General features: G+C 46.4%; 1 protein-coding gene across 2 annotated transcripts in view; it reads left to right on the top strand.

Moving 5' to 3' along the window:
* Positions 1 to 411: 411 nt before the first annotated feature.
* The window catches only part of ANTXRL (ANTXR like), a 124,546-nt gene continuing 106,732 nt past the window's right edge, over positions 412 to 18,225 (top strand). Inside the window, exons 1-3 of one of the 2 annotated variants that reach the window (XM_084845086.1) lie at positions 412 to 1,070; positions 17,693 to 17,764; positions 17,884 to 17,955. In XM_084845086.1, the coding sequence (XP_084701212.1) occupies positions 901 to 1,070; positions 17,693 to 17,764; positions 17,884 to 17,955 (314 nt within the window). In that variant the 5' untranslated portion in view covers positions 412 to 900. The remainder of the gene's footprint in view (positions 1,071 to 17,692; positions 17,765 to 17,883; positions 17,956 to 18,225) is intronic. The other variant, XM_084845085.1, reaches the window with a different exon arrangement.

Below are 18,225 nucleotides of genomic sequence, written 5' to 3'. Positions count from 1 at the left end.
CCTCTCTGTTTGTAGAGGAAGTGTGTGCGTGTGTGTGTGGGGGGGGGGGAGCTGGTGGCAAAATGAGTCTCACAGATTCTATGCCATAGAGCTCAGCCTGTCCGCGAGGTCAGCCTGCCCTGGCCTGAAATCCAAAACCTCAACTTCTGCCTCCTGGTCCCCACCAAGCCCTGTGTTCACTTGGTCCTAGGCATCGCCAGGATAAAGTTAACGTAACCAAAGGAGACGCCCTGGCGATAACGGGAAAGTTCGTGGAAAGCTCAAAGGGAAGGGTGCAGACCCAGGCCCTGAGGACAGAAGCGGCTCTGCCCTCACCAAGGCTTCCTTGCCCTGCTGGACTCAGCCCCCGCTCTGCTCAGCCCACCCACTCCGGAGCAGCCCTGTCATTCCCACGTCAGGGCTGAGGCAACTGAAGTAACGGAGTCGCGCACAGAAGAAAAGCCTCAGCGAAGCGCCTGCTGCGACGCTCCTGGCCAAACCTGAGGCGGAACGAAGGCAAACGCCGCGGGGGCAGTTCCGCGCGAAGCATGAGGCAGCCGCCGGGCAAGCGGTGGCTGCCCGTGGGGAGTCCCGGGACAAGAAGAGTCCGCGGCGGCGGCCGGCTCGCTTTCCCATGAGCGCAGCGCCAGGCAGGCAGCTCTCTTTTTCCAGCCGGCTTTCCTTGCCAACTCCCTCCTTCTCCTCCCCGCCACGGAGGGCGCGCAGGAAACGGGGGCCGAGCTGCAGACAGCCTCTTCCTCCTCGTCCTGGCGATGCGGCTTTAGGTAACGTCTCGCCAGCCCGCAGCAGCGCATCCACCCCAGCCTCCACCGACCGCAAGAAGCCGTCGGGTGCAAAGCTGTCGAGGCTGCTGCTGCCACTCGGTCTTCCCAAAACTGCCTCGAACCGGGCAAGGCGAAGATGGCGCGGCAGGAGACCGAAGCGCGGCTTCTCCTTTGCGCCGCCTTGCTTTTGGCCGTGGGCAGCCTGGCGTCGTGCGCTCGGGAGGAGGAGGAGGAAGGCGGCGGCAGACAAGACGAGCGGCGCTCCTCCTGCCACGGCGCCTTCGATCTCTACTTCGTCCTGGACAAGTAAGTGCCTTGGCTGGAGGCTGGGGCGGGACGTCGCTCCCCGGCGGCGCACAAAGGCGCCCCCCCCCCTTCCCCGGGGCCTCCCAGAGCACACCGGGCGAAACGGCGGGGCGCTTTCTTGGGGGAGGCTTGAGCCCTGCTGTCTGCCTCGACAGGGGCTTCTCGTCTTCGCGAGGCGGGCAACGTAGCCCTATGTACCCCCAAGTTAATCACACGTTGTTCCGTGGCACTTGTTCCCAAGTAAGTGTGGAGGATTGCAGCCTCACTGAAGATTTTGCCCAGAAGGTTGGTCCTTAAGAATAGAGACAAAACATCCAAGAGGTGAGGCACCGTTTATCTTGGAGCAAGTTCAGTGGTGTAAATATGGAAGCTTTTCGACTGAAGAATTGTGTGCTGTGGTAGGACTTGTGCAAGCGCTTGCAACAAACATCAGTAGTTCATCATGCAGTGCTGTCCAACTGGCAAGTTTGAATACACTTACACTTTCTGAAGTTACTCCAAGATAGCTGTCATTTAAATCCTCACCTCTTTGTTTTATAAGCTAGAACCTGCTGTGTAGTGCAACCGAATGTATCCATTTGCCCCCAAATGTACAGAGGCCCTACAGAGATGAAGAAATAGCACCGGTGGCATTTTCCTTCAGTGATAATGAAGGATAAATGAGTGGAGTTAAAATTCTGCCAGCCACTTGGGCCATGGATTGGATACCACTGGTGACAATCACATTGATGGTGGGGCATGCTGCTTTATAGAAATTAAGTACTGAGGTGCAGTGATCATAGCACATGTTAATTGTGCTTGCAGCTTGGTTGGTGGTGTGCTTCTGCTGGTGCTTTTATAACTTGTTAAGATTTCATCAGGGCTGGTCCTGCCATAAGGGAGAGTGAGGCAGCTGCCTCATACAACTGTTTGGGGGTGTCATGAAAGGGCAGCAAATTGTTCATTATTTAATTTAGTGTATTTATTGCATTTTTACTGCTGGTGAGGGGGGTGAGAAGTGTGTGTGGATTTCTGCCTCAGTTGACAAAATAACTTGGCTGGCCTTGGATACTAAGTGCTTTGTAATGGGGGGTGGGGGCATTTCTGCTTCACCTCAATGTCTAGGGCTGGTCCTGATGGGTCCTTAATTACAGAGTATCACCCCACAGATCATGTGATTCCCTCTAATGCTTGAATGGGGGCTGGGGAGAGATACGAGGATCCTTAATGAAATCTACAATCCCCTCTCCCTGGCCACCACCAATTTTAGCCAAATCAGGCATGCCTTCTAAGAATGCACTGACTGGGGAATGTTGAGAGTTGTAGGGCTATTTTCTGTCTAAACATGCATAGCATTGTACCCTGAGGGGGTACACAAAAAGAATGGGGGGCCCTCCCTGTTTTTTGAGCGCTGATTTCCCTCCAGTTTTGAGTCCAAATACAAGTTCAGTTGTCTCACAAATTCATATTAGGAAAGCAAAACCAGGCTGGCTGTTCTGAAGACATTTTTGCTGCACAATTTCTCAGACCTGCTGACTGGCGGAGAAGAACCACAGAGCTCACTCTTTACTCCCAAGACTTTTGGCAGGAAAGGAGAGAGACGTAAAGCAGGCAGCCTCTCTTTCCCCTCCCCTTCTGGCTTTAGAGAAGGGGTGTGGAAAGTTCAGCTACTGAAATGTGTTAGAAGAAAGGTTACCTGTGGGGACGGGGGATGGATTAATATAATGGTAGGAAGCTTGCTGTCCCGTAACTCCCAGCCCAACCTTACTTTTAGCCAGTTTGCTAGGGAATATGAGGAAGAACCAGCACAAATGGAAAACAAGGCATAAACCAGGTTTGGCAAACATAACTTTTAAAATATGCATTAGATGTGAACCCAGGGAAATGAAGTTCTTACCAAAGAGTTTTGCCGCATCTTTGGTAGATGCACACAGACGTCTGTGTGTGCTGTCAGCCTGCACATGACTATCTCTATAGGAGTCAGTGCAAGCAGCAGTTATAGACACTGAACCTAAGAAGGTCTCTGAGTTTTTCTACACAAGGCTATTAATTGGCTGTTTATCTGCTATATCTTGTTTCGGTTTCATCGCAGAATTGTGGTCCAAGCACTACATGAAGAGCATTTGCTTTTCTGCTGCATAGACTCTAGGTGGCACTGTGGTAAAGTGGAATTGAGTAAAGTGAAAAAAGGGGTTTCTTTCACTTTCAAAATTAAATACCTCATTTACCATGCTGTAAAAGAGCTAGCTGAAAGTGCTGTTTAGACACAGAAGTGAAACTGGAGGGTCATGTCGTCATCTAAAGAACCCATACACAACCATGAGTAGGGAATGATGAGTGCATGATAAATGCCTTGTCTGCCTAAGCACTTTGTAATAGGACTGTGCACTGCTTCAGCCTGAAGCCCAAATTCCGAGTCAAAGCGGGGCATTTCGGTCCACCTCTGAGATGAGGCAGAGGGGGCACAAAGCAGCACAAAGTGGGTTGGGCTGCTTTGAAGCACTTCAGCGCAATTCAGAAGCCCAGCCGCTGCACGGCTGCTGCAGCCACCCAGTCCCAAGCTCTTTACCTGGGTCCTCTGGATGCATGCCAGCAGCCATCTTATTATTCCGGGGGGGGAGCCATTTTAAAAATGGCTCCCCTCCCCTGGAACAACAAGACAGTTGCTGCCACGCATCTAGACGGCCTAGGAGCTGGCAGTGGCAGTGGTGGCGTGGCAGTCGCTCCCGCAATGGCAGCGGCAGCTCTCCTGTCAATGGCAGCTCCCCCAGCAGCAGTGGTGGCTCCCCCTGCCTCTGGAACAAGATGGCTGGCAGCCCAGGTAAGGAGCTGGGGGCTGGGCAGCTCATGGGTGGGGGGAAGCGGGATTCGACTGTCCAAATCCCACTTCCACTCCATAGGCCGAAGCGGGTCACCCCCCTCCTCCAAATCAGCCCAAAGCAAATTGGGCCCACCTTGGAAGCCCGAAATGGTCTCCAAGGCGGATCATAGGGTCCATGCACAGCCCTGCTTTGTAACATGTTCAGAGAGAAACTTCCAGTGGTAAGTTATCACTGTAAGGCAACATCATCACACTGCCATTATTCTATTGAGATTGGATGCCTCTGATACCAGTCATGCCCTTTTGAGTTCCAAAAGGTGGAATGTAAATAATTTTACAAATAAATAAACTTAGTTAGGAAGTGGGGGTTGTGTGGAGAGCCGTGCAGGATTTTTAAGGGAGATTGTTCTCCACTGCTAAAAACCCCTATCTGATTTGGATAGAAAAGTGCTCAGAAAGGTTTGGTCTAATGATGTTTTCCTATGCATGATTTCAAGACGCATCAGAGATGTCTTATCCTATTTCTCTTCCAGTGCATGATACACAGAAATTCCACAGGAGTAAGTTTTCCCAGTATGAAGATGCAGTGATGGGTAACTATTTACCTGTTGAATGTCTGCCTCTTGTGTAGCTGTTGAAGGCATCGAGCCCATGCCTAAATGAAATGTGACAACTCTTAAGGCTGTGATCCTATAAACTCCTATTTGGAAGTAAGCTCTGTTGTAGTCAGCAGGAATTCCTTCCGAGGAACCATGCATCGGGTTAGGAGGGGATTAGCAAAGCTCGTGCCGAGGCATGCCGCTGAGTAATGGGCAGTATGTCCTGTGTGGAGACAAGAAGTGCATTGTAGCACCTGACTGGGAACTGCATGCCTGCTCTTGCAACTTTCCCAATTGTCCTTTGTAGGCAGGGTAGGGTGAGAGCTGTAGGTACATACTTCTTGTTTTCTTATTACTGGGAACACTTTCAAAAGAATAATAATTATGGGTTGTTCTGCTGCGAAATCTAAAACCCAGCCCACAACTTGTTAGATGTACACAGCCTGTTATCCACACCACCATTTTAATTCATTTGATGAGGGAAATTGGACCATAGGCCAGTTGCCAACATCCCCTTCATCGGCAAGGTGCTTGAGCGGGTGATTGCCAACCAAGTCTGATGCTTTTGAATTAAATTTATTATCTAGATCCATTTCAATTGTGTCTCAGGCCAGGTTTGGAATGGAATCTGCTTCAGTTGCCCTGTGAGATTACCTTTGCTGAGAGGGACAGAGGGAGTGCACCCCTGCTGATTCTCTTGGACCTCTCAGCAGCTTTTAATACCATCAGCCATGGGATCCTTCTGGAAGGCTGTTTGTGTTGGGTGCTGCAGTAACTGTGTTGTGGTGGTTCTGCTCCTACTTGGATAGCGAATTTCAAAAGGTATTATTTGGGGATTATCGCTCTGCCCCTTGCAGTTATACTAGGGGGTTCCACAGAGCTCTATTTTATCACCTGTGCTATTCAACATCTACATGAAACTGCTGGGAGAGGTTATGCTGAGATGTGGACTGAGGTGACACCAATATGTGGATGATACCCAGCTCCATCTTGGATCTAGCATGGTCAGTGGAGGCACAGGTGGCCCCAGTAGGGTGGAGCACCATTTCCAGGCTAAGGCTGATATACCAGCTATGACTCTACCTGGACAGAAATAGCCCAGCTACAGTTATCCACTCTCTAATAACCTCTCATTTGGATGACTGCAATGTGCTGTACATGGTGCTGCTTTTGAACTAGGGATGGCGGCCTAGTTTTGAACTAGGGATGGCGGAGAATTCCGCCATGGATTTCAGTGAGGCCGAATGCAATGGCATTCGGCCCCCTGAAATCCATGGCGGAATGGCCTCCCACCCCCTGCCACCCCCCGGAATCCCCCCGGAATGAAATGTACCTGGGGCTCTGGCAGCGGCAGCTGGTCTTTCAGCTGGCTGCTGCGGCCGCCATTTGCGTCCTACAAGCCTGCTGTGATAGGCTACGTAAGTATTTATGTAGCCTATCACGGCAAAACAAACAACTGCTGCAACGCCATTTGCGCCACTGCTCTCTCCGTGATAGGCTACGTAAGTATTTACGTAGCCTGTCACGGTAAAGGCAGCCACTACGTCATTTGTGTCCGCAGCAGCTGGCCTTGGCCGGAACTCCGGCTGCGGACGGCCCTGGCCAGTGGCTCCTGGCCAGTGGCAGCAGGCCCAGGGAGGGTTCCAGGGGGAGGGATGGAGCGCCTCCCCCCCCACACCGCGAATCCAAGCTGCGAAAAGGTAAGTGACTTTCGTACATCCCTATTTTGAACACCGTCTGGAAAGTTCAGCTGCTCCAAAACAGGGCAGTGAGATTATTAAAAGAGACTGGAAGATATGCCAGTGTGTTGTCATCTGCACTGGCTTCCAGTCTATTTCCAGGCCCAACTGAATGTGCTAAACAGGCTTTAGGGGCTAGGTTACCTGAAGGATAATCTCCCATATAAATCTACTTAAGATCATCTTCAAAGGCCTCTTTTGGGTGCCCCCACCAAATGAAATGAGGCATGTAGCTACTAAGGAGAGAGCCTTTTCAGTGGTGGTGCCCCCTTTGTGGAATACAAAGAGGCTTACCAGGTGCCTACATTGTGGTCTTTTTGGTGTCAGGTACAGACTGCTTAACTCTCCCAGGCTTTTTAGTGCTTCAGTTTTCTAAAGATGTTGTGTGCGCTTTTTAGACCTTAGCATTTCAGTTGCTTTTACTTTGGTTTTATTTTGTAGCTGTTGTTGTGAACCACCCAGAGAACTTTGACTACTGGGTGGTATAGAAATGTGATTAATTAACTAAGGGCACAATCCTATTGATTGCGCCTTTGCTGCTTGGAAGCCTCTGAACTCAGAGGCTTCCAAGTTTCCTATGCCCTACCGGGCTGAAACCAGCAGGGCAGGAGAAATGGCAGAGGTAATCTTCACATTTCTGTCCTCCATTTTTGGTGTGTTTTGCTAGATGGGCTTTTTAGCCCATCTAGTGAGGGTGCTTTGGAGGGGGAATGAAGGTGGCTGGAGGAGGTTCCGGATATCTCGTATCCTGGCCTCTCTGGTCTCCTGCCTTCCCTGCTCACCGGAAGGCCCCTTTCCTTCTCCTCCAGGGTTGCTTTTCCAACCTCAGAAGGCAGCTGGCACCATTCTTTCCATGCTGGCTATAAAGGGGAAGGGGAGGGGGGCAGATCTCCAACTCCCCCTACCGAGGTTGGAGCGCTGTCTCTATCTTGGAAGGGTTTTTCTGAGCAATCCTACGGTCCCTGGGAGAGCGTCCCAGGGACTGTAGGATTGCTCTATAAAAGTTGCAAATAGAATGTATAGAAAAATGCAAAGTGAAAAACGCAGGATAAGAGCTTCTCTTGTCCCTTGTAGCATTCTAGTGACAAACCAAAACCAGAAGGGAGGCACCCCGGATGAATAGAAAGCAAAAAGAAAACATGTTTTCCGAGGTGCTAAAGTGAAACTTGTTTATTTAAGCCCAATACATTTCAGAGGCAGAGGGGCTGTTCACACAACACACTAACCTGCACTCAGTGGTTGAGTGTGGGTTGTTTTGAACCGTGGGTTATTATGTTGTCTGAACACAGCCAGAGTGGCTTGTTAACCACGCAGTTTGCCTTATTTTCTTCAACAAGCCACCTTGAGAATGCATGGTTTGTGTTGGGTTGTTCAGGATGGTTAACAAGCTACATTGCGAGGTTAATAAGCCACCCTGGCTGCGTTCAGACAACACGATAATCCACCTTGTGGAAAAGGTGCTGTGTTCAGACAACACGTTAACCCACTGTTCAACAAACAACCCATGTTTCAAAACAACCCACACTCAAACACTGGGGTTGTTCAGATGATCAGTGGGGGAAACGCAGTGTCGGTTGTTTCCCCCACCCCTGCACATGCCAGTCCCGCAACTGGGAGTACCCTAATTATCTGCACTGCGGGTTGCAATGTCATCCAAACCTGGTGCACAACATGAGCGTAGTACATTTTCACCCACCCTGCAACCCATACTGCAATCTGTGGGTTGTAGAGTGGGTGAAAATGCACTATGCTCATGCTGTGTGCCAGGTTCAGATGACACCACATCCTGCGACGTGGTGCAGGTAATTAAGGTAATCTCGGTTGTGCAACTGGCAGGGGCAGGGGAAACAATCAATGCTGCATTGTTTCTCTGCTGATCATCTGAACCCAGCATCTGAGTGTGGGTTAGCATGTTGTGTGAACAGCCCCTGAGGCTTTTTGTCAGGGGCAATCTGGAGAAGATAGCAATTATACAAAGTAAATAACTTCACACATAAATTGCAATGAATAAAACATTATAAATGCTATAAGAAAATGAAAATATCAGTTTTTAAAAAATCACAGTTTTTACAAAGAAGTAAAGGTTCAAACATAAGGGGAAGGAACAACTTAACAACATTAAAAACTGCTATTCTAAACCTCAATAAAAACTTTTTTTTATACAGCAAACATTATTACGAGTTAGAACATCCAAAGTATCACTGTAAGCTCTTAGTAAAAACCTGCATGTTGAAAATGAATACCTTATGAAATGTAAATACTGCAAACAAACTAAGCAAGCGTACTAAGGTGGTGGTTATCCTTCATACATCATCAGGACAGCTGCATGAAAAAATGTTCCTTTTGTTGCTGCCAGTGAGTTTCAGGTGACACTTAAACAATGCATGCTAATTAATGAGACAGCGCTATATATTGTTCGGGTGTGAATTCACGAGTGACACTCTGCTTACAAGTATAGGATCAAACATTTTCTCATGAATAACAGCTTGCTCTGTAGAAGTAACAGAAAACACATTTCAAACATTTGAATTGCATGGCCCTGTTCCATTCTGTATTCTCCAAGCACTTGTTTAAAACAGAGATAAGTGATCTACAAGAGGCGACAGACTCTTGAGATGGAATATCCAGAACATCTCCCTCTGGAGCAAAACCCCGTCAATAGGCATGTGCAGATTTCAGTGACCCAAAAGACAAGCTCTTCAGCTGTGTGTGCATATTCCTGAAAAAGACCCAGTAAAGGAGCACTATTCTGTTTATAGTATTACTTAGGTGTTCACTTATGTTTTTTAAGGACGTTAACATAACATAAAGATTTCTGCAAGGGCATTCTGTAGCATACACAACATTAGTGATGCTGCAAGTAGAGAACTGGCAGAGAAAATATACCCAATGGTTAACAGGGTTGATGAAGGACTTACTTGTAAGTGTGTGTACAGAAAATGCAGTACCCACAGTGGTGATGTCAACCTTAGGCGTGGTTGGACCCATCAGAACAGATTGTTGGGATAATGGTCTGGGAGTGGTGTTACAATGGACAAGCCAACCCTTTAAGTTTGCAGCGTTTGCTAATTTGTCCTCTGTGTGGGATCCAACATAATGCTACTCACTGAGAGCTGCTTGATAGATGACATTTTTCCTACACTGCTATAATCCTTCTGTAGGGAAAATCTGTGTACAAGTATGTACACTGTCATATGTGAAAATTGTGAGCATAATAATGAGTACTTTTTTCTCTATGTGATTATCTCCATATGAGGAAAATGTCATATGTGAAACTGGCCCTTAGAGCTGCTCCTTGCAAATGTTGACGTGATGATGATGATGTACATACTGCATTATCAAAAGCCATCAAGGTGGTATACAAAAATGTAAAACAATAAAACCTTAAAACAATAAAAACAAGAACATTAAGGGAGCAATCCTGTGGCCACTAAACACTGTCCAGAGGACCATAGGATATGCTCTTTTCTGGGAACTGACCTCCTCCCTCGCCTGCCCTGCCTCGGAGAAGCCCCATCCTCCGGGCTCGTAAGAGGAGTGCGGAGCGACTGAAAAGGGGCATTCCGGGAGGGCATTTCGGGGCGGGGAGAGCAGAGCTGCGTGTACGACACATCCAATGAGCAGCTTCCTCTCCCAGTTGCCCCCCCCCCCGCTAGCCAGCCGAAAACGGCTGTCTAGCGAAAAACAGCAAGGCAGGAGAGGTGCGGAGGGAATGATCCCCCCACCCGCGTGCCTCTCCTGCCATGCTTTGGATAGGCAGTCGCCTCCGAGTTCAGAGGCGGCCGCCTATCTAGTTTGGATTGCGCCCTAAAACAATTAAAACTACACATTTAAAAAGGCTAAAATTGCCAAGATGCATCTTCACACCCTTTCTAAAGAGAGTGTGGGGCAATCATAGCTTTTGAGGGAGTGCATTCCATAGTTTGGGGGCAACACAGGAGAAAGGCCTTTCATGAATGCCCAAACGGGCCTCTGTTGGTAATGGCACCCTCAAAAGGGCCTCTTCTACAGATCTTAGTACTTGGGCAGGTTTATAGAGAGACAGGAGGTCCCTTAGATAGCCAGGTCCTAAACTGTTTAGGGCTTTAAAGGTTAAAACCAACACCTTCAATTGTGCTCTGAAAGCAAATAGTAACGACTGCAGGTCTTTCAGGACAGTTGTAATATCATCCTGTGCACTGGTTAAGAACATAAGAGGAGCCCTGCTGGATCAGACCAAGGGTCCATCTTGTCCAGCATTGTGTTCACACAGTGGCCAACCAGCTGCCTGGTCCACAAGCAGGACATGAGTGCAACAGCACCCTCCCGCCCATGTTCCCCAGCAACTGGTGTACGTGGGCATACTGCCTCTGATACTAGAGGTAGCATATAGATATCAGGACTAGTAACCATTGGTAGGCTTATCCTTCATGAATTTGTCTAATTTCCTTTTGCAGCCATCCAAATTGGTGGCCATCCCTACATCTTGTGGTAGCAAATTCCATAGATTAACTATGCTTTGTGTGAAGAAGTACTTCCTTTTATCTGTCCTGAGAGTCTCCCACCATGTTATGGATGATTCCCTTCTGTAATGCATGTCCCTGATTTTTGTTTGTGTTGCCTAGCCAGCAACTTTGGGTCCTTGGCTACCTCAGTTTAATCTATGGAATCTCTGTAAAGTGTGTCCTGAAAAGAGAAAAGAACTGGAAAAAATAAGTTTTTTCCAAGGACCATTTTTGTTTCTTTTGGAAAAATTGAAGTTTTGCATTATGAAATATTTTCTTTTAGAATTTATGGCAAAGTATTCATATATTGTTACCCAGCCTTTACTCCCTCCAAGATGATTTCTAAAAACTATGTAATAACACTTTTATAGAAAGACTAGAAATGTAAAATGTCAGGAAATAATTAAGCCATAGGAGAAAATGGTTTTTTAAATCCTCTCTATAAGATTCCCAGCATAGCTAGTTCTTTCATTCCTTATTAAAATTATTGATCTAAAGTATATTTTACTGATAGACGTTTATGCTTGGTTTCCCAACATGTGAGTAGAGTCACCATTGTGCATTCTTGACAGTAAATGTACATTCTTGACAGCTTGGGTTTTGTTCTATAGAGTCCTGTGTTACTGATACAGTAGCACTCATTTAATGTAGTTCTAATCTATTCTCCCCTTCATGGATCACTGCCTTGTTGTGGCGAAGGGGCTTGCGTAACTCAATGAAGCCATAAGCTATGCCGTGCAGGGCCACCCAAGACGGACAGGTCATGGCAGAGAGTTCTGACAAAATGTGGTCCACTGGAGAAGGAAATGGCAACCCACTCCAGTATTCTTGCCAAGAAAACCCCATGGAATGTATCACAAGGCTAAACGAGATGACGCCGGAAGATGAGCCCCTCAGGTCGGAAGGTGTCCAATATGCTACTGGGGAAGAGCAGAGGGTATTTCCAAGTAGCGCCAGAAAGAGTGAAGCGGCTGGGCCAAACCCGAAAGGACACTCAGCTGTGGATGTGTCTGGTGGTGAAAAGAAAATCCGATGCTGTAAAGAACAATATTGTTTAGGAACCTGGAATGTCAGATCAATGAATCAAGGTAAGCTGGAGGTGGTCAAACATGAGATGGCAAGATTGAACATCGACATCTTGGGAATCAGCGAACTCAAATGGACAGGCATGGGCGAATTTAATTCAGGTGACTATTATATCTACTATTGTGGGCAAGAATCCCTTAGAAGAAATGGAGTAGCACTCATAGTCAACAAAAGGGTGGGAAAAGCAGTACTGGGGTACAATCTTAAAAATGATAGAATGATCTCAGTACGAATCCAAGGCAAACCATTCAACATCACAGTAATTCAAGTCTATGCCCCAACCACTGAGGCCGAAGAAGCTGAGGTTGATCGGTTCTATGAAGACCTACAACACCTTCTAGAACTAACACCAAAAAAAGATGTCCTCTTCATCATAGGGGATTGGAATGCTAAAGTAGGAAGTCAAGAAATCACCGGGATAACAGGCAAGCATGGCCTTGGTGTACAAAATGAAGCAGGACAAAAGCTAATAGAGTTTTGCCAAGAGAACATGCTGATCATAGCAAACACTCTTTTCCAACAGCACAAGAGGCGACTCTACACATGGACGTCACCAGATGGTCAATATCGAAATCAGATTGATTATGTCCTTTGCAGCCAAAGATGGAGAAGCTCCATACAGTCAGTAAAAACAAGACCTGGAGCTGACTGTGGCTCAGATCATGAGCTGCTTCTTGCAAAATTTCGGCTTAAATTGAAGAACGTCGGGAAAACCACTAAACCGTTCAGGTATGACCTAAATCATATCCCTGATGAATATACAGTGGAGGTGAGGAATAGATTTCAGGGATTAGACCTGATAGACAGAGTGCCTGAGGAACTATGGACGGAGGTCCGTAACATTGTTCAGGAGGCAGCAACGAAATCCATCCCAAAGAAAAAGAAATGCAAGAAAGCAAAGTGGCTGTCTGATGAGGCTTTACAAGTAGCTCACAAAAGAAGGGAAGCGAAAAGCAAGGGAGAAAGGGGAAGATATACCCAACTGAATGCAGAGTTCCAGAGAATAGCAAGGAGAGACAAGAAGGCCTTCTTAAATGAACAATGCAAAGAAATCGAGGAAAACAACAGAATGGGAAAGACTAGAGATCTCTTCAAGAAAATTGGAGATCTCAAGGGAACGTTTTGTGCAAAGACGGGCATGATAAAGGACAAAGAAGGCAGGGACCTAACAGAAGCAGATGAGATTAAGAAGAGGTGGCAAGAATACACAGAAGAACTATACAGGAAAGATCTGAATGTCCCTGATAGCCATAGCCATAATAGTGCGGTCACTGAACTTGAGCCGGACATCCTCGAGAGTGAAGTCAAGTGGGCCTTAGGAAGCATTACTAACAACAAAGCTAGCGGAGATGACAGTATTCCTGCCGAGCTATTTAAAATCCTAAAAGATGATGCTGTTAAAGTGCTGCATTCAATATGCCAACAAATCTGGAACACTCAACAGTGGCCACAAGACTGGAAAAGGTCAGTTTACATTCCAATTCCAAAGAAGGGCAACGCCAAAGAGTGTTCAAACTACCGCACAATTGCGCTCATTTCACATGCCAGCAAGGTGATGCTCAAAATCCTACAAGCTAGGCTTCAGCAGTATGCGAACCGAGAATTACCGGAAGTACAAGCTGGGTTTAGAAGAGGCAGAGGAACTAGAGATCAAATCGCCAACATTCGCTGCATCATGGAGAAAGCAAGAGAATTCCAGAAAAACGTCTATTTCTGCTTCAATGACTACGCTAAAGCCTTTGATTGTGTGGATCACAACAAACTGTGGCAAATTCTGAAAGTGATGGGAGTACCAGACCACCTTACCTGTCTCCTGAGAAACCTGTACGAGGGTCAAGAAGCAACAGTAAGAACCAGACATGGAACAACCGATTGGTTCAAAATTGGGAAAGGAGTACGACAAGGCTGCATATTGTCACCCTGCTTATTTAACTTATATGCAGAGTACATCATGAGAAATGCCGGGTTGGATGAATCAGAGGTCGGAATTAAGATTGCTGGGAGAATTATCAACAACCTCCGATATGCAGACGATACCACCCTAATGGCAGAAAGCGAAGAGGATCTCAAGAGCCTCTTGTTGAGGGTGAAAGAGGAGAGTGCAAAAGCTGGTTTGAAACTCAACATTAAAAAAACTAAGATCATGGCATCTGGCCCCATCACTTCCTGGCATATGGAAGGGGAAGAAATGGAAGCAGTGACAGATTTTACTTTCTTGGGTTCCAAGATCACCGCAGACGGTGACTGTAGCCATGAAATTAAAAGACGCTTGCTCCTTGGGAGGAAAGCTATGGCCAACCTAGACAGCATAGTAAGAAGCAGAGACATCACCTTGCCGACAAAGGTCCGTCTAATCAAAGCTATGGTTTTCCCAGTAGTAATGTATGGCTGTGAGAGCTGGACTATAAGGAAGGCTGAGCGCCGAAGAATTGATGCTTTCGAACTGTGGTGCTGGAGAAGACTCTTACGAGTGCCCTGGACTGCAAGGAGGTCAAATCAGTCCATCCTAAAGGAAATCAACCCTGAGTGCTCATTGGAAGGACAGATACTGAAGCTGAAGCTCCAATATTTTGGCCACCTAATGCGAAGAGAAAACTCCCTGGAAAAGACCCTGATGCTGGGAAAGACTGAAGGCAAAAGGAGAAGGGGACGGCAGAGGATGAGATGGCTAGATAGCATCACGGATGCAATGAATATGAACTTGAGCACGCTCCGGGAGAGAGCGCAGGACAGGAAGGCCTGGCGTGCTATGGTCCATGGGGTCACGAAGAGTCGGACACGACTGAACGACTGAACAACAACAACAATCTATTCAGACAATAATTACAAATTTAGTAACTGAGTTTACTTTTAAAAGTTTTAAAATATGATAATTTAATGAGCAAACTAAGTCATGCAAAAAATAACTTTAGGAATAGAAAGGCTGCTTTATGTTCCTAAAGCAACCCTCCCTAACCTGGTGCCCTCCAGATGTTTTGGACTACAGTGCCCAGCATTCCTGACCATTGGTCATGCTGCCTGAGGCTGATGGGAGCTGAAGTCCAAAATATCTGGGTGGCATCAGGTTGAGGAAGGCTGACTTAAAGCAATGAAGTTACTTTAGATCTGTGAAGAGTGCTAAAAATAAGTATTGCTTATTTTTCAATTTTTCCAAAATCCCCTGGGGGGGGGGAATTTTTCCCCATGGCCTCACAATTTCTGGAAATTTTGCATCCCTAGTCCCCTTGACTCATCTGTCTCTGTCTCTGTCTCTCTGTTCCACCTAATCCAGGATATCTCTTTGCTATATATTATCTGAATTCCACCTCTATTCTACTGAGGTATTTTAGCAGATTCTTGCTCTAGAAGATTCTAGATAGGAGCCCACTATAGTGTGCATGATTTCTAGCAAGTAACACTTACGAATAACAGTGGTTCAGACATTTATGTATGCCTGTGCTCCTGGCTGAGGTGAGATTAAAAGGTAAAGGTAAAGGTGTCCCCAACCAGTCGTGTCCGACTCTAGGGTGCGGTGCTCATCCCTGTATCTAAGCCAAAGAGCCAGCGCTGTCCGAAGACGCTTCCGTGGTCATGTGGCTGGCATGACTGAACACCGAGGTGCACGGAATGCTGTTACCTTTCCCGCCGAGGCGGTACCTATTTATCTACTTGCAATTTCTTGCTTTCGAACTGCTAGGTTGGCAGAAGCTGGGACCGAAGACGGAAGCTGAAACTAAATTTGGAGTGTGATATTGTGTAAACTGTTCTTCTTCAGAGCATAGGCAGAATGAAACCCAAAGTTTGCAACCAACAAGAACATTTTCCCCAGTTAGGTTAATAGTTTGTGGGTGCTCTTGGATTGTCACTAGAGGCACAGGTGGACTCACTGGCACAGAGCACTTTTTATAAGCCTAGGGTGACATACCAACTGCATCCTTATCTGGACAGAGATAGCCTATCTACAGCTCTTTGGTAATCTCCTGTCTGGATTACTGCAGTGCATTATACATGGGACTGTCTTTGAAAATGGTCCGGAAACTTCAGCTCGTCCAAAATAGGGCAGCAAGATTGTTAACGGGGACTGATAGATATGAACATATTACACCAGTGCTTTGTGATCTGCACTGGCTTTCAGTCCAGTTCCAAGCCCAATTCAAAGTGCACTTTCAAAGCTTGGGGCCAGGTTACCTGAGGGATCATCACCTCCCATATAAACCTGCCCACACCTTAATATTGTCTTCAGGAGCCTCCTTCAGGTACCCTTGCCAAATGAGGTGAAATGGGTGGCTACTAAGGAGAGGACTTTTCCCATTCTGGCACCCCAGTTTTGGAACACCCTCCCCAGAGAGGCTCACCTGGCACCTGCATTGTGATCTTTTTGGCACCAGATGAAGATCTTCTTCGGGTGTCTCTACATTAACCAAAAAACCCACCAAAAAACACATCCTTTCCGGAGCTTCCTGCTTTCGGTTTCTTTGTGGGATTAGGAAGGGCTTCTTTACATGGCAGCCACGTGGTTTGAACTGAGGGAGTGCCTCCCTCCCTCTCTGGCATATGTGCAAAGAAGGGGGGGAGTCTTGTTTTTATAGCTGAACTTCTGCTGTACTGTTTTCTCACAGCCCCCAGGAAACCTCTGACTTACTTCTGAGTAGACATAAAATGTAAGATTGTGCTGTAAGGCCCTTGGCACACTTATGCGTGAGTAAGCCCCATTGAACTCAGTGGGACTTGCTTCTGAGTAGACATAAGATCACCCTGTAAGTCTGCAACACTCGGCACACTTACTTGGGAATAAGCCCCATTGAACTTAATGGGGTGCTCTGAAACAACAGAGGAAGTTGCTTCTGAGCTTGGTGGGGTGGGGGATCAGATGTGTCTCCCTTTGTTGCAGGGAAGCATTTTATCCTCTTCTCCCTCCAACTGAGAAATGCCGAGGCAGGCGTCTCAATCAGCAGGCGATTCTTGCCCTGGCACCTGTCAAATCTGCTCAGGTCTCCTTCTGTGCAACCCCGCTCCCATCCTCAATGCCTTTGTCATCCTGGCTGCGCCCTTAACAACTGAAAACAAATGCCCACAGCAGGCAGACACAGCGGTTTCTTCCGCTATTGGAGAATTTCATGAGGAGGTCATGGCGCTCCTGTTCCGTGGGCTGGCAAAAATACCACATTTTTTGCATTTGGGGAAAACACAAGATAGGCTGGGGGAAATTGTGGGAGGCACTTTGGATGTTAACAGTGTCATGTAAAGAGCCCGCAAACCTCCAAGAGAGAGCCATCTCAATAGCAGGATAAAAGCTCCATGTGATGAACCCCTTATTCTCCCAGGCATTTTAATTTTTCAGTTTTTGTTGTTTTTAAATTGGTTACTGTGTTTTTACACCTTTACACTGCTGCTGGTTTTTACTTTTTACTTTGGTTTTATACTGTAGTTTTAAACTTTTAAAAGTTTTATATTATGTTTTATCATACTGTATTATGTGTTTTTAATTGTTGTGAATTGTCCAGAGAGCTTTGGCTATCAAGCAGTATAGAAATGTGATACATACAATAAATAAAAATAAATTACCATGGTGTGAAATACATTTCACTACACTCCAATGTAACAACAACAAAAACCCTCCATTCAAGTAGCAAATGATTACAGCAGGTTCTAGCCTAGTCTGTTTCCTGCTGAATTGTTTTACATAGGGAATCCTTTAAAAATGTGACCACCTACCTGTAGTCTGAAGTGGTAGAATCCATTGAACTACCTCTTCATTCTCAAGTAATTCTGCTGAATGTATAGACCAGGCCTCCACTCAGCACTATGGAAGCACAAATTCTTCCCTATTGCTATATCAGGAACCAGAAAAAAAATATTTTGTGGGTGGGACACATTGTGTCAGCAGGCTAACAGTTGACCATTGTGGATCTAACTGATAATAACTTGCTTTCAGGTCTGGAAGTGTCAAACACCACTGGATAGAAATTTATTCCTTTGTTGAAAGTCTGGCTGAGAAATTCATAAGGTGAAGTATAAACACAGTGAGGCTTTTTGTTTTTAAGAACTCCATCCTTATTGGGAAATTGGTATCTGTACTGAATTGTTGTCAGCCTCACTATGCCTTGTCCTGCCCTTGTCTTACAGTCCAATGCTGCGTATGTCTTTCATTGTCTTTTCCTCACGAGGAACTACGATTATGAAGTTGACTGAAAACAGGCAAGTGCTTTCTTTGTTAAAGAACCATCGGGGAAAAGCAGAAATTTTTATGTGATGCTTGGTAACTTCTGGTGGGGGTGGGGGACTACTTTTGTACAGAGCATTGATTGTTACTGGTTTATACTATTTTTGCTGGTTTTAACTGGGGAAATGGGAAAAACTGAAATTATTAACACGCTATGAACATTATTGAAATGTATTGTGCAATTTGATAATACTTTCTCTGGTTCTGTTCATTGTACAGCTTGACTCAGAATCACAGAATACTGG

This window comes from Heloderma suspectum, chromosome 3 (genome assembly GCF_057233095.1).
Source record: "Heloderma suspectum isolate Gila_16-S chromosome 3, 16-S_ref, whole genome shotgun sequence".
Classification (NCBI taxonomy): Eukaryota; Metazoa; Chordata; class Lepidosauria; order Squamata; family Helodermatidae; genus Heloderma; species Heloderma suspectum.
Note: the sequence above shows the minus strand (reverse complement) of the source record. Positions and strands in the feature narration are given on the sequence as shown.